Genomic DNA, 14,513 nt, shown 5'->3' on the forward strand with positions numbered 1-14,513 from the left:
TGGATTGTAGACAGTGGTGCTACGCACCATGTTACCTGTGACAAGAGTCGTTTTGAGACTTTATCTGTGACTCAAAATGCCTCTGTAACTCTTCCTACTGGAATGGGTGTTAATATTGAGGGAGTTGGCAGTGTTAGACTCAGTCGTCATCTCGTTCTTAATAACGTGCTCTACATACCTGAGTTTCGTCTCAGTTTGATCAGTGTGAGTCAGGTAACAAAGGACTTGGGTTATCGCATTATGTTTGATGGTTGTTCTTGCATGATACAGGATCCTACCAGGGGGCTGATGATTGGTCTGGGTGAAGAGATTGCAAACCTCTATGTGCTGGATACTACATCACTTCCTGATTCATCAAACACAGAAGATACTACAGATTTAATTTTCTGCTCAAATGTTGTTGCTGATACTGCTTTATGGCACAATAGACTAGGACATCCTGCCTTGTCTAAAACTGATTCTCTGAATGATGTACTTGGATTAAAGGAGAGAAATAAAATACATCATTGTTCAGTTTGTCATCTCGCAAAGCAGAAACATCTTCCGTATATCTCTCATAACAATATCTGTGATCATCCGTTTGAAATGTTACACATAGATGTGTGGGGACCTTTCTCTGTACCGACTCCTGAAGGCTACAAATATTTTCTCACCATCGTTGATGATCACACCAGGATTACATGGTTATATTTACTCAGAAGCAAGGATGAAGTTATCACGGTTTTTCCAGAGTTCTTACAGATGGTTGAAACTCAATATAAAGCTGTAGTGAAAGGAGTTCGTTCAGATAATGCTCCAGAGCTTCGTTTCACGGCTTTATTCAAGAAGAAGGGTATTGTTGCTTATCATTCTTGTCCGGAGACACCAGAGCAGAACTCAGTGGTGGAGCGGAAACATCAACACATACTGAACGTAGCTCGGTCATTGATGTTTCAGTCACAAGTTCCTTTGGATCATTGGGGAGATTGTGTTTTGACTGCGGTCTTTCTGATCAACCGTCTTCCTACTCCTCGTCTCAAGAACAAGACACCTTTCGAGTTATTGACGTCAAAGAAAGTCGTTTACTCTGATCTCAGGGTGTTTGGTTGTTTAGCATATATGTCTACTTCATCTAAAGGACGACATAAGTTCCAGCCACGCTCAAGACCCTGTGTTTTTCTTGGTTATCCCTCTGGTTACAAGGGCTATAAACTCCTTGATCTTGAGAGTAACAAAGTTCATATATCCAGGAATGTAACTTTCCATGAAGATATATTTCCTTATGCTGAGGAGAAGCCGGTTTACTCAGAGGATTTCTTAAATACTGATTGGATGAATATGATTCCTGAGAAGTCTCATCCAGCAGCATCGTCTGATTTCTCTACAGAAGTGTTACACACAACAGGGGATTCTATTCTTCCTTCCCGTGACAAATCAAAGCGAGTCAGCAAACCACCTGAACATCTTAGTGAGTATTATTGTCATCTTACTGCTACTGATGTTCCTTATCCTCTTGCTTCTTATATCTCATTTGCCAAGCTCTCTGAAGGGTATGAAAGCTATATCTGTGCTTTATCTAAACACATTGAGCCTTCTTCCTTCACACAAGCTAAACGGTTTGATTAATGGCTCAAGGCGATGAATGACGAGTTAATAGCACTCGAAAGCACAGATACTTGGAAGATTGTTTCTCTACCGCCTGGAAAGCGTGCTATTGGCTGCAAGTGGGTATATAAGGTGAAGTTGAATGCTGATGGTACTTTAGAACGCTATAAAGCGAGATTAGTCGCCAAAGGGTATACTCAACAAGAGGGAGTAGACTTTGTTGATACATTCTCACCCGTTGCGAAAATGACTACTGTGAAGACACTCTTGGCTGTCTCTGCTGCTAAGAACTGGAGTCTCACACAACTTGATATCTCGAATGCGTTTCTAAATGGAGATTTACACGAAGAAATTTACATGAAGCTTCCTCCAGGATATACACCAAAACAGGGGGAAACATTGCCTCCAAATGCGGTTTGTAAGTTACAAAAATCCTTATATGGTCTCAAGCAAGCTTCTAGGCAATGGTTTCTCAAGTTTATCTCTACTCTTATCTCTATGGGTTTTGCTAAGTCACAGACTGACCACACATTATTCATCAAAAATTTTGGTGGAAAATATGTGGCCGTTTTGGTGTATGTTGATGATATTGTCATTGCCAGCAATGATGATACTGAAGTGGAACAACTCAAAGCTAATCTCAGAGAAGTGTTTAAGCTAAGGGATCTTGGTTCTTTGAAGTTTTTTCTTGGCTTGGAGATTGCCAGATCTAGTAAAGGGATTTCTATTTGTCAGCGCAAATACATCCTGGAGTTATTAGAAGAAACTGGTTTGATGGCTTGCAAGCCGGCTTCTGTTCCGATGGATCCTAATGTCAAGCTTTTCTCTGATAAAGATCAACCAATCTTGGATGATCCTACTGTGTATCGCAGAATGGTTGGACGGCTAATGTATCTTACTATTACACGTCCGGATATCACCTTCGCAGTAAACAAATTGTGTCAATTTGCTTCCGCACCACAGAGTCTTCATCTCAAGGCTGCCTACAGAGTTTTACATTACCTTAAAGGGACTATCGGTCTTGGTTTATTCTACTCTGCAGAATCTGATTTGACACTGAAGACTTATACTGATGCTGACTGGGGTTCTTGTCTTGATACACGAAGGTCTACTTCTGGCTTTTGTATGTTCCTTGGTACAGCTCTTATTGCTTGGAAATCAAAGAAGCAAGATGTGGCTTCTCATTCTTCAGCAGAGTCTGAGTATAGAGCAATGTCTGTTGCGGTTAAGGAAGTGGTCTGGATTGCTAATCTTTGTCATGAGTTGCAGGCACCTCAAGATAAGCCCATTGCTTTCTTCTGTGATTCAACAGCTGCTATTCACATTGCTAATAATCCGGTTTTTCATGAGAGAACAAAACATGTTGAACTGGATTGTCATCAAGTTCGTGACAGGATTTGCAGTGGCTTGATCAAGACGCTTCACGTTGGCACTGTTAGTCAACTAGCTGACGTTTTCACCAAACCTATCTTTCCTACTCAGTTCAACGCACTCATTGGCAAGATGTCTCTCCATTCACTATACTCGCCATCTTGAGGGGGAATATTAATATATGAGCGTTGATTCAGTTTGGTTTAATGTTGGTTCAATATAGATTGTATTCGGTACATGTATAAACCGGGTTTCAATACTATATAATGTAAACGTTGAATCATTGATGAAAATAACAGAAAGATATTTCTATTTTGACCTTCTTCTCTGATGAGCTTGAGCTCAACTAACAGTGTGATTGTCGAATGTAAATTAGGAAGAGAAAATCGAGGTGAGCCAAGAAAAGAAGAGCAGAAAAGTAGGAACTACAGAGAACTTGGTTTGGGGTAGTGAGGGTTCGTGTGTATGGCCCTAAACTTATACCAAGTGGTTGATAAATTCATGAAATATCTGGATTTGAAAGATGAAGAATCATCAGAGGTAAAATGAAACATTGAGAAAGATTTTAAAGATCATTGATTGATCAAAAGTGGGTCATGGTAACGCAAAACTCGACTTTACAGATCGGAGAAGATATGAAAGCCGAAGAGTCGGGGGGGGGGGGGGGGGGGGGGGGTGATCGCAAGCTGAAAGAAATAGGTTTTGGGCTTGCGAAGGACGAGCTTATAATTTTTAGAAAGCCCACCCGAAATCCATTTCTAATCCAGCGATGTTCACGTGGCAAAATCGAACTCATCTATTGGCTGATTTAAAATGAGGACGTGGACAGCCTTTCTACTCCTCATATAATCCTTTTAGTATTAGATAGATTATTTAAATCCTTATAGTGGGATTTATTTTATCAAAAATCAGTTGCAATCAACTCACGAGATATCTTCTTTCCTAATATCATGCATTTAATATTTAAATATATATATATATATAGCAAGATTTGAGTTACAAAAATTATGTATATATTATAATCAGAATATCTTAAAATTTTTATTAAATGATATTCTATCTCATAGCTGAATTAAAATTTATTAGAGGATAATCTATCTCATAGCTTCTCTTGAAAACTAAATCATTTAGAAACTTAAACTAATTTGCTATATAAATATCATGCCATCCCTGTTAGTTTCACGCATCTATCTTTTAAGTTTTCATATGTTTTTGATCGTTCTAATTTAAATTCTACTTTTGTGATCTTACGCAGATGTATGATAATCAATAAGTAACTCATAGATGGAAACACCATTACTGGTAATTTTATTGGGGATTCTTCTTCTCCTTTTATTTTTGTTCTCTTCCTCTCCATGTTGTATCCTTATCTATATTTTGGCATCTGTAGTGGTTCAACTAACAAAAAGAGACGACTCTGTTTATCCAGGAACTGATCATCCCTTTCGAAAAAGGTAATTCTTTTTTTTTTATAAAGTTAAATCACTTATCAAGAATATATAAGATGTGTATGCTAATCAAGTGCAATTTATTTATTGTGCGTGATCCTCTTCGGTACGTCTGAGAGCCAAAGGTAATCTCAAAGCTTTTTAAAAACTTTGAAACTCATTGACGTTGTCCTATCAATTATATAATTTGTTATCTTTTGGGAATTGTTTACATCTTTAAATATTTTTGTTAGAATTACCTATTTTTTGACTCAAGGCTTAGAGAAGGAATCCGTAAATCATCTCTGCTGTTACAATGAAACCAATGATAATAAATCTCAGGTAATTCAAATCTCTCTTTTATATTTCATGGCTGATTTTTTTATTGGGGTTATGCGTGAAATATTTATCTTTTCTCAATTATATTTTCTGATGTTTTAAGATTAGTGTTAAATGTGATAGTTTGAAGCATAATGCATTCTCAGAACACACCTCCATGATAAACACTTCTATGTAAATTGTGTCAATTATGTTAGTGATTTTAGATCTGAGTATTGTGACTGATGTTCCAAGAGAGAAAGCGTATCATCTCAAACCGAGATTGTTGGGAAAGGTAATTGGTTTATAGATGTAACTGGATAATTGACATCTAAAGGATACATTTTATTAGATAGTACCAACCAGTCCTTTTAAACCTTTTGAAATCTAACTTTTTGAACTAACAGAATAATCATGTTTAACCTATAATTAGTTCAAAGAGATGTATCTAAAGGATACACTTTATCAGATATAAATGATAGTACATTTTATTAGATAGTACCAAGCAGTCATTTTAAACTCAAACAATGCCATGTTCTAAGTTGTACACATTGTATTGATTTTTTTTTTCTTGCGGTGTGTATTCATATATCAGTAGTGAAGTGCAAATATGAAGTAATATCAACCAAAATTAAGAAAAGTCTTTTAAAAGCAGAGATAATCACATGGGTCTCTCTTGAACATGACAAACAACCAGCAGTTTTGCCAGACCTGAATTTCTTAAACAGGTTTTCTACTTTCTTTTTTCTTTTTATTTAGTTTCACATGATGAAAAGTTTGAATCACAGACTCTTGACATTTTAAAATTTATATTATTTGTTTGTGTAATGGTGCAGAGGTTTCAATGAGACCGGCTTATCGTTCTTCCAAGAAAGTAAAGGACTATGACAAGCTTGAAGCTGAAGTGAAGAAAAATAGAAGGATGATAAGCTTCAAGGAGACGCTGCTTCGAACAAGTTCTTCCGTGAGATATGTTTGAATTATGACGAGGATATGAGGAGTGCTAGAGCAAATCATTTGTGAGTATCTATCTATCTATATTCCTATTTAGTCTTTCTTCTTTCATGGAGATTACAATGTTTTTGGCATTTTGATTGACTCTTTTGCAGTTTTGCACAATCAACATGTGGAATCTAATGGGACAGTGCTTTCAATATACTGGAAATATGTTGGTGCTAAAAAAATCGAGAGCACTCTTCATGATGATTTGGCGCTCAAGACATGAGAAATATGATCTTATATGATGTGTGGGTTTTACTTTAATCTAAACAGAACTCGAAGCCTTGGTCTTAAAGTCTAGTTTCTCTATTTTATGAACTTAATGTACTTTGTATTTTCCATAACTCATATTGTTTATACGAAACACTGAAATTTTTAATCTAAATGTTCTAATGTATTTTTCGTTTATATAAACATAGTATAAATATTATTATATAACATCGAATCTTTCATATTAACCACATACATGTAACATAAATATTTTATAGTTGTAAATATGTAATTATCAATTTAATATTAATGTCCGCATACGTGCGGACGGTCCACCTATTTTTAATTAAAAGATATCATTCATACATAAATTTTAAACGAAAACACAACCTTCAGAAATTGATAAAACAAAAAGTATTACGATGATACTGACGAATCAAAGTGATGTTAAAGCAATTGGGCTCTCTTTTTTGTTCAACAGCAATTGGACTCTAAAATGCTATATAAAGACAAATAACTCAGAATGTTGTTTTTGCTCTTTTTCTTTGTTGTTTTCTTTTTAAAAAGCTAAACACTAATGTAAACCCCAGGGAGTACACATTTGACTGAGCAGAGGTTAATATCAACTCGAGGATGAAGCTGTCGTGGCTGCATCGACCTCTTTTTTAACGCCTTTAGTGTGACGTGAGGTAGTTGCCACTGTTTTACTGCCTTTTGCTCCATTCTCTTCTTCCTCTTCTTCATAGAACGACCCTGAAGACCTCATTTCCTTCACCTTCCGAAACTCATCGTAATGTACTCTTCTGAGTTCGTTGAAACGTGCGTTTTTCTCACCATCCACATCTGTGTCATTTGCACAAAAACAGAAACATATGGAGATGAAATCAAACAAAAGAATAAAAACATGAAAGTTAATATTTTGTTTGGTTTCGAGGAGGAACACCTTCATCATCTTGATCCATCGGATCTGCTTCATCCTCCTCAGAAGAGCTCCAGCCACCAGAACCAGACCCCTGGCTAGTATTCCTACTTGAGGAAGCTGCTGCCTCGTTGAGAACGTTCCTCAGTTCTTCGGCACGTTGCATATCATCAACGCATTCGTCAAACGACCTGCCTCTAGGAGACAGAGAACCTGACACAATCAATCAGGAAACACCAACAAAGAGAAAAGACAAATTTTAAATTATGTTTCGGATTGAAAAATATCACCTAGAAAGACAAATTTTCAAATCAAGAAACCAATAGCGCAAGCACAAGTTTCCTCCAGAAAAGAGTAGTAATTGTTTAGCTTCCTAGATTCATATAATATTCACTTACACATGCTTTAGATCTGATTAGGTTAAGTTGACGACAAGCATAAATACGCAAATTTGGCATAAGCATATGGATACTCAAAAGAGTAGCATAGTTCAGAAATTGTGCACACACACACATATATAAACAGAAAGCAAAAGAAAGAAAAGTAGAGAAACCATCATCATCGATCATAGGGTGGTAGGGTGTCTTAGGTTCAGTGATCTTCTGCCTAACAGGCTTGTTAGATTCAATTTCCACTATATTAGCTTCATCCCATTGCACACGCCCCCTGCCCACAAAAATGCTGAAATTAAAGCTCATAGACGCTTATGCAAGGTAAGGTTCTGAATCAGCAAGCAAGCAAGCAAGCAAAAGAGAAAGCAGAGAAGGAGAAACGTATACTCCATACTAAGCTGGTTGTACTCTATTTCCAGCTAATCAAGCGAATAAACAATCCAATCTGCTAACTTTTCAAGACTAACATCTTAAAGAGAATCGAACCCTAGCTACCACTTATTAAAGATGGAATTGAAGAAGAGCATAGAGAATGCGAAATCGATCCATAGTAAATTCCGGAACTTACTTTTTTGAATCAGCCATCTTCTTTTAACTTCAACCAACTTTATTTCTCGATCGCGAAGCAAAAGTTTTGAAGACCTAGGCGGGGTGTTAAGAGAAGCAGCCGTCTGTTTCTTTGACTTTTGACTAGTATTGTTGCTCTTTAGATCTCGCCACGTGTCACCCCCTTACAACTCGAGATGGAAACGCGTTGGAGTAAGGGTAGTTTTGGAATTCGGGCTTTTGAAGGGACGAAGATCGAATCGAAGAAGACCAACAACAAATCTTTCTTTCATTCTCCTTCTCCAGATCTTCCTCAGACATGTATGGATCTTCTAATTCTGCTTTGCTGATTTTATCAATTTTAGGGAGCTTCTCTTTGTCCTGATCATGTTTCGATAATGCGACTGGGTGATAGTGTGATTCACCTTCTTTTTTTTCTAGCGATCTACCCATTTTTATTTTGTTTAGATTTGTGTTTGGACTCTGATCTAACTTTTCGTAATGATTGTGTCTGGTTTTGGTTATTTGATGTCTCTTGCTACTTGGGGGTAATGTGTTAGAACTAGTGTAGCATTGTGTTTGTGTATTCATTTTCTTCTTGTGTTTATACTCTGATAAGGAAGCCAAGTTATGTTCTTGATTTCTCGGAGAATGATATGCTGATTCCTAGCTCCATTTTTTTTTTTTTTTGGTTGGGTGAAAGATCAAAAGGAAGTGATGTTTTCTCTAATGCATGGATTGTGGACTTACATGTTCAGCAAAACTGAGTTCCATGTCCTCATTCTTGGTATCGACAAAGCTGGCAAAACGGTATTTATTTTTGTGTCTCTTCTTTCAAAAAAGGCTCATCTCTAATGCACATTTCTCGTATTTGGACTGGTGTAGACGTTTCTGGAGAAGTTGAAAACGATATACTCAATCTCAGAAGGTCTCCCACATGATCGGATTGTTCCTACTGTTGGCCTTAATATTGGTCGTATTGAAGTCGCCAATGCTAAAATCGTCTTTTGGGACCTTGGAGGTCAGGTTAGTTGGAAATATTCAATCCCTTCACTTTTTGTCTTTGTAATCTAATAATAACCATTCCTTATGGCAGCCTGGCTTGCGTTCGATTTGGGAGAAGTATTATGAAGAAGCACACGCATTGATATATTTGATCGACGCAGCTTGCCCATCCCGCTTTGAAGACTCAAAATCTGCTCTAGGTGAGTTTGCACATTCAAGTTGACTTCAAACAGCAATTATGAAGCTAATGTTAAATTTGCCTTTCCACCAGAAAAAGCACTACGGCACGAGGATTTGCAAGGAGCGCCTCTTTTGATATTGGCAAACAAGCAAGTAAGAAACTGCATTGCCTCCTTTTGTTTGCTTAATATGTTGTTTCTGATAAGTCTTGAATCTGGTAACCGGTGAGCAGGATCTCCCAAATGCTGTCTCAGCTGAGGAGCTAGACCGATACCTGGATCTAAAGAAACTAGACGAAAGGGTGTACATGTTTGAAGCAGCTTCTGGATACGATGGGTGAGTAAAAACTGACTTTAGCTACGCGCAGGAACCTTGTAGCTCTGTTAGAGATGATGCTTAAATGTTATTGTTTGAGCAGGCGAGGAATCAAAGAGAGTATAGAATGGCTGGTGGGAGTGATGGAGAGAAGCAAAAGAACGGAAGCATTAAGAGCCCGTTCAGGATATGTTCCTGTCCCAACTTCCTAGACTTGGAAAGGAGCGCTCACAAACTCAATTCTCAAACCAACTAAACTCTTTTCTGTGAGAAACATTTGTAGATAAAAAAAAAAAAAAAAAGGAATGGACCAGAATCGTGCAATGTTTTGTGTTAGCATCAGATCACTTGATAAGTAGGGCTAGTAATATCATTATTATATTGCCTTTACATCCTTACCAATGCTATGATTCAGATTGAGACTTAAGGTAATAACTTCCCAAGTTGTAATAAAGTTTCTTGAAAACAAAGAACAGAGTACATCAGTTTATCTCTTCCGTAGCTTACAAGACAGGAGGAAACAGGCAGAACTAATAAGCAATCCAGAGGTATCACTTTGCACTTGCAGCCTAATTTGTTCCTGAATCAAACAAGTATCTCAGAAATGTCAGAGCAAGTTTGAGGCTTAAAGTTTCAGAGAAGCAAACAAGAACAGAAGAGAGAGGTTATACCTGAAAAGAGAGGCTTAGGTCTGGTCTTAAACAAGATCGTTGACCTTATAATCCCGACAACTTGCAGTTCCGTTTCTTTCTCTGAAGAACCATCTGTGCACTTTTGAAGCTTCTTCAAAACCAACAATGGTTTCTTCAGAGTCACCTTGGAGCCTGTGAGTTCATGGTAACCCACCGTGAACGTGTAACTTTCCTGCAACCATCAACAGGATATTCACTCCACGGCTATCCACAGCTACGATTGAAACGAAGACGAACTGAGTTAAAAGAAGAGAACCTGGGAGGAATCGGAGTGACAGAGACGACCGATCTCGAGATTCTGAACAGAACCTTGGAACGAAGACTGAGAGTCCACGACGCCTTGGAGTTCTACGATCGTCCACTCGCTACACCCCTCTTCTCCACACCCACACTTCACTCTAATCTCCATCTTCTTCCCCTCCTCTTCCTCTTCTATATTACTTTTTTTTATATATATATGTTACTTTTTTGGCGGCAAAAGACAGATCTTTCGCGGGCTTCTTTGTCCGTTTTAGATGACGTCACAATTATCTCTAGTAACAAGTCAAAGAAGCTTCCATCGTTACATAGGGAGAGAAAAAAAAACAAGATCATTGCATGCGTTTACGAGCTTTTATGAGTCTCCAGGTTCTGTCGATATATCAAACTAATACATATTGTATATACAGAACACAAAGAAGTAGGCATTGCACATGGATGATGGATCTTACTTTATATCCATGGCGTCTTTAAACTACTAATACTAGTACAAAGGGAAAACAACCTAGTCTTAGATCTCCTCCAGGTTTCTCCATGGTCTTGTTACTACACTGTTGAACTACATAATCACAGTTGCCTACCTTCATGTTCCTGTCTTGCTGATGATGATGTCATCGTCATCCCTTCATGTTTTGGTTTTACAACCGGCTCATTTGACCCTACAGGGATTGCCCCTGTCAGGGTTTTTATAGCAAAGTCGATACACGGGTCTTTCCAGATATCCATACCCGGTGCTGATTCACTAGACACTCCAGAGTTTGTTTTGGCATTTTGAGGCGTCTCTGGGAGAAATGTGACTCCTTTCTGCTTGGCATCAGAAGAGATTGATGCAGTGTTGTTGGGAAGACGCAGCGTGTCTCCGGTCAGTGTTTTGATAGCAAAGGCAATGCAAGGATCTTTCCAAAGATCTGCAAGAGTTGCTGCGGAGGAGGAGGAGAAGCTGTTGGTATTATTACTCTTCTCCATCACTTCTGAGAATGTGCCTCTAACAACAGACGATTCAAATGAGTTGTTGCTTAGTTTATTTCTCCTTTGTGTGACATTTCCGTTATCATAAGGATGCGGATGTGGATGCTCTTCTTTATTTGATGATGACATCTCATTTGCTTTCGGACTAGTAACTTTATTAGCATTTGCACTCCACCGTCCCAATCTTTTGCCTCCTGCTGTCTTCTCACGCTTTGTTGCAGAAGTTTTGCAAGATAATGGTGACACTGGCGACATTTCTTCCTTCTGCTTGTAACCCTCAAGACGAAAAACTGGATTCAGTTCCACCTGGGATGTCATCTGTGGCATCTTCATCTTCATCTTGTCTCCAGATTTACCGATCTTTTCTATATGCATTTCCAATTCTAATTCTGCACTCACACGATTCATGCTTGTAGAAGAAGAAGAAGCATTTGGTTTTGGAGATGAATGTTCAGTATTATAGCTTTTGGCTTCTTCCTTAGTGAGAGGTATATCCATCTTTTTCAATCCGCTGGTAACAGCAATAGGATCCACAGGTTGCATGCACTTTCCGGCTGTGCCATCATCATCATCAGGAGGTGCTACTGGTTGAGCTTTGGTTCTTGTATCCAGTTCAGGGGTAGGTTCAAGCTCAATACCAGCTAATCGTTTTGATGCTCTTCTTGCTACAGTATTAGCTAACTCATTCTTCTTCACTAAACCCTTACTCCTCGTGATCCCTTTTTCAGCAGAATCTCTTACATCTTCCTCCTTCATCACAGATCTCTTCTGTGAACTTTGTGAACTAGCACTTCTCAGTCTGGGTTTTACATGTACGTCTACTTCCTCAGTCTCATTTGCTTTAGTTTGGCTCCTAGTAACACGTTTCGCAATGGGCTCATTCACATCTTTCTTCTTCACCAAATCCTCGAGAACTTGTGAGGTTACACTGCTCACTTCAGAATTCATTTTACCTGCAGGTATATTAAAATGTTGACGTTTAAAATTACTCACTGCATAAGAGAAAGAGAGCATTTGTGCTTACAATTCTCGGAATGTTCACCAGAAGAAGAAGATGAGTTTCTTCTCCGTTTACTATTATTAACATCAATGTTCTTCTCCTTTTCCAGTAAAGCATCAGCAGACTCCAGATGAAGCTAAAACCGAATGAAGAGAAAGGATCACAAAATCAACCATTCAACTATACAATACAAAAGAAGGGAGTAAGTAACTGACAACGTTCTTGCCATTTCCGGAATCATCATCTTCAGTATCGCTTTCCTTGAACTTGCGTGCATAATGCCCAATATCGCCAGTCTCAACATAACGTGATGCAGCTCTGAAGGAAGGGAAGATATACTCACTTTGAGGGTCAATGAAGAACTGCAAAAAGGAAATGTCAAAAGAGGAGTTTCCATGTAGGAGAAAATGCTAAAAGACACAAAGAGAGTACAAACAGGATCTCTTCTTTTACGGCCTGATCTGTTTGATATAACAAGCTTCTTGATCCATCCTTCAGGTAACCCTTCAGCTGCAGATTTCTCAACTATAACCTGTATCACTTAGACAGAGAGACTTTTTCCTTTAAGAAAAAAACACGTATCAAAGTCACCATCAAAGGACCCCTTTTAAGTTAAATTGATTCAGTAAAGCTAAAGCATTGCATGCAGGAGATGAGAAAAGATTTCACATTTTGCCATGATTACATAATCAGAATAACATGAGAAACTAAGAGTGAACGAGATTCAAAGAATAAGACACTGCAAAAGAGCTAAAAACAAAACCAAACATGCAGAAGACAAGTCAGAAAAAGGGTGGAAATCACCTTTCTCCCTTTGTTATTTACTCTGATTTCCACTTTCCTTTCCGCCGATAACCCATCAGAGATCCCTTCTCCATCCATCTCTTCTCGCCTGAAAACCACTTCCTTTTTTCTCTCTCTCTCTCTCCTTTTGATTTGGAACAAAAGAAATTAACATAACCACCCCAGAATGGTTTCTCAACTCAAAACGCCAAAACCCATCACGAATTCAACGTCATCAAGATCGGAACCCCTTTTATTCTCTCTGTCCCTCCCTCCACTAAGCTGAATAATAGTAAGAAAATAGGTTTAAGAGAGGAAAGGGTTTACACGTGTACAAGTGAAGAGATTCGATGGTGTGATTCCCGATTTGAGAGGAACACCAAACTCAGTCCACCACCAGCATTGCGAGTCTTCTGGACACAACATCCACTATTTTCTCTCTTCTTCTGCTTTTTTTTTTTTGTTCTTTTGTCAAACCTCTCTTCTCCTGCTAAATTTCTCAAATCCACTGTAAACTTTACTTCGTTTTTTCATTTTTATCTCTGTAAAGTTTAGTTTTTTTTTTTTTTGGAACACTGTAAACTTTAGTTATTTGTTCCATTTTTCAACTGTCCGAAATGAATAAATCTAACACTAGATTTATATAAATAAATAGAAAATTTTCCTCTGTTTTGGATTTTTTATTTCTTTCTTTGGTCATTGGTCAAATTTTTTTTTTGAAAATCCTTCATGAATGTGTATTTAAAAATGCATTCTTAGATGTATATTTTGTAAAACCTTTATGAATAACCCGAATATGAATTCATGTCTATTTAGTAAGATATTCTTGAATATGTATAACATTTTTCTAAAGTTTAGAACTTTCTGTGTATTATATATTTCTGAATTTGACTTATATGCATATCTAGAAAAATATTACTAAATATATACTATTTTCTAAAATTTACGAAAATATTTCTAAATATGTATACAATATTTATAAAATTTAGGCAAACATTCATAGATGTTGTATAAATGAAAATCAAAATATGTAAATATATACTTTAGAAATGATTTTCTAGTTTTTAGAAAGATGTCATACACATTTACAAAGGCCTTCCTAAATAGACATACAAGTTACATTCAGGAAGCCTAATTAGATATTTATGAAGGCATTCTTTAATTTGAAAAAAGTTTTTCAAAAAATAACTTTGAAAAAATATGTGCAAATCTATTTTTGGTGATTTTGCCTCTTTAATGAAATTTATTTTGTTCATTTTGACACTTGTATGCTAGTTTGAGAACAAAAATATATGTTGGAACTATTTGAGGCTATTGTTTAATAAGTTGAATATCTCTGTCAGTTATACATAAATAGTTATTTTTACGTTTTGTATAACAAATAATTTTATGACAAAATAAATAGAGAGAAAGAAATATATTGAAACACACATATTTGAGATTAAAAGCTGTTACCTAATATATGTACTGAATATTAGTTGAACATTTTTAAAAATATGTATTTTACTTAATTATAATTAAGAGCTATTTAGGTAGTTATTCTAT

General features: G+C 37.1%; 4 protein-coding genes across 5 annotated transcripts; 1 reads left to right on the top strand and 3 right to left on the bottom strand.

Moving 5' to 3' along the window:
- Positions 1-6,308: 6,308 nt before the first annotated feature.
- Positions 6,309-7,909, bottom strand: LOC103832575 (protein phosphatase inhibitor 2). Of its 2 annotated transcripts, none has more exons than XM_009108616.3 (4): positions 7,789-7,909; positions 7,382-7,494; positions 6,853-7,041; positions 6,309-6,752 (listed from the first exon to the last, which is right to left on the bottom strand). In XM_009108616.3, the coding sequence occupies exons 1-4, from the start codon at positions 7,803-7,805 to the stop codon at positions 6,532-6,534; spliced, it is 540 nt and encodes a 179-aa protein (XP_009106864.1). In that variant the 5' UTR covers positions 7,806-7,909; the 3' UTR covers positions 6,309-6,531. The 2 variants fall into 2 exon arrangements, with proteins under 2 accessions (XP_009106864.1, XP_009106873.1); XM_009108625.3 differs by lacking the exon at positions 7,789-7,909 and adding an exon at positions 7,608-7,759.
- On the top strand, positions 7,849-9,690 carry LOC103832562 (ADP-ribosylation factor-related protein 1). The gene is made up of 7 exons (XM_009108590.3): positions 7,849-8,087; positions 8,470-8,576; positions 8,652-8,792; positions 8,863-8,971; positions 9,043-9,104; positions 9,184-9,287; positions 9,370-9,690. The coding sequence occupies exons 1-7, from the start codon at positions 7,964-7,966 to the stop codon at positions 9,476-9,478; spliced, it is 756 nt and encodes a 251-aa protein (XP_009106838.2). The 5' UTR covers positions 7,849-7,963; the 3' UTR covers positions 9,479-9,690.
- On the bottom strand, positions 9,619-10,429 carry LOC103832570 (chromosome transmission fidelity protein 8 homolog). The gene is made up of 3 exons (XM_009108604.3): positions 10,215-10,429; positions 9,938-10,130; positions 9,619-9,846 (listed from the first exon to the last, which is right to left on the bottom strand). The coding sequence occupies exons 1-3, from the start codon at positions 10,365-10,367 to the stop codon at positions 9,836-9,838; spliced, it is 357 nt and encodes a 118-aa protein (XP_009106852.1). The 5' UTR covers positions 10,368-10,429; the 3' UTR covers positions 9,619-9,835.
- A 106-nt stretch (positions 10,430-10,535) lies between these two features.
- LOC103832554 (methyl-CpG-binding domain-containing protein 13) lies at positions 10,536-13,444 on the bottom strand. The gene is made up of 6 exons (XM_018654430.2): positions 13,160-13,444; positions 12,990-13,096; positions 12,622-12,717; positions 12,401-12,547; positions 12,210-12,321; positions 10,536-12,138 (listed from the first exon to the last, which is right to left on the bottom strand). The coding sequence occupies exons 2-6, from the start codon at positions 13,065-13,067 to the stop codon at positions 10,784-10,786; spliced, it is 1,788 nt and encodes a 595-aa protein (XP_018509946.1). The 5' UTR covers positions 13,068-13,096; positions 13,160-13,444; the 3' UTR covers positions 10,536-10,783.
- Positions 13,445-14,513: the final 1,069 nt, after the last annotated feature.

The sequence above is a fragment of the Brassica rapa genome, chromosome A10 (assembly GCF_000309985.2).
Source record: "Brassica rapa cultivar Chiifu-401-42 chromosome A10, CAAS_Brap_v3.01, whole genome shotgun sequence".
NCBI lineage: Eukaryota > Viridiplantae > Streptophyta > Magnoliopsida > Brassicales > Brassicaceae > Brassica > Brassica rapa.

Excerpts from the sequence above, each read along its gene's own strand:
- LOC103832575 (XM_009108616.3), bottom strand. Across the intron at positions 7,042-7,381 it reads CCCTATGATCGATGATGATG|GTTCTCTGTCTCCTAGAGGC; the intron begins GTTTCTCTACTT and ends TGATTGTGTCAG. Across the intron at positions 6,753-6,852 it reads GATGGATCAAGATGATGAAG|ATGTGGATGGTGAGAAAAAC; the intron begins GTGTTCCTCCTC and ends CAAATGACACAG.
- LOC103832562 (XM_009108590.3), top strand. The coding sequence starts at position 7,964 with ATGGAAACGCGTTGGAGTAAGGGTAGTTTTGGAATTCGGGCTTTTGAA. Across the intron at positions 8,793-8,862 it reads TTTGGGACCTTGGAGGTCAG|CCTGGCTTGCGTTCGATTTG; the intron begins GTTAGTTGGAAA and ends TCCTTATGGCAG. Across the intron at positions 9,288-9,369 it reads GCAGCTTCTGGATACGATGG|GCGAGGAATCAAAGAGAGTA; the intron begins GTGAGTAAAAAC and ends TTGTTTGAGCAG.
- LOC103832570 (XM_009108604.3), bottom strand. The coding sequence starts at position 10,367 with ATGGAGATTAGAGTGAAGTGTGGGTGTGGAGAAGAGGGGTGTAGCGAG. Across the intron at positions 10,131-10,214 it reads GTCACTCCGATTCCTCCCAG|GAAAGTTACACGTTCACGGT; the intron begins GTTCTCTTCTTT and ends TGATGGTTGCAG.
- LOC103832554 (XM_018654430.2), bottom strand. The coding sequence starts at position 13,067 with ATGGATGGAGAAGGGATCTCTGATGGGTTATCGGCGGAAAGGAAAGTG. Across the intron at positions 12,718-12,989 it reads TAAATAACAAAGGGAGAAAG|GTTATAGTTGAGAAATCTGC; the intron begins GTGATTTCCACC and ends TAAGTGATACAG. Across the intron at positions 12,548-12,621 it reads GCCGTAAAAGAAGAGATCCT|TTCTTCATTGACCCTCAAAG; the intron begins GTTTGTACTCTC and ends TCCTTTTTGCAG.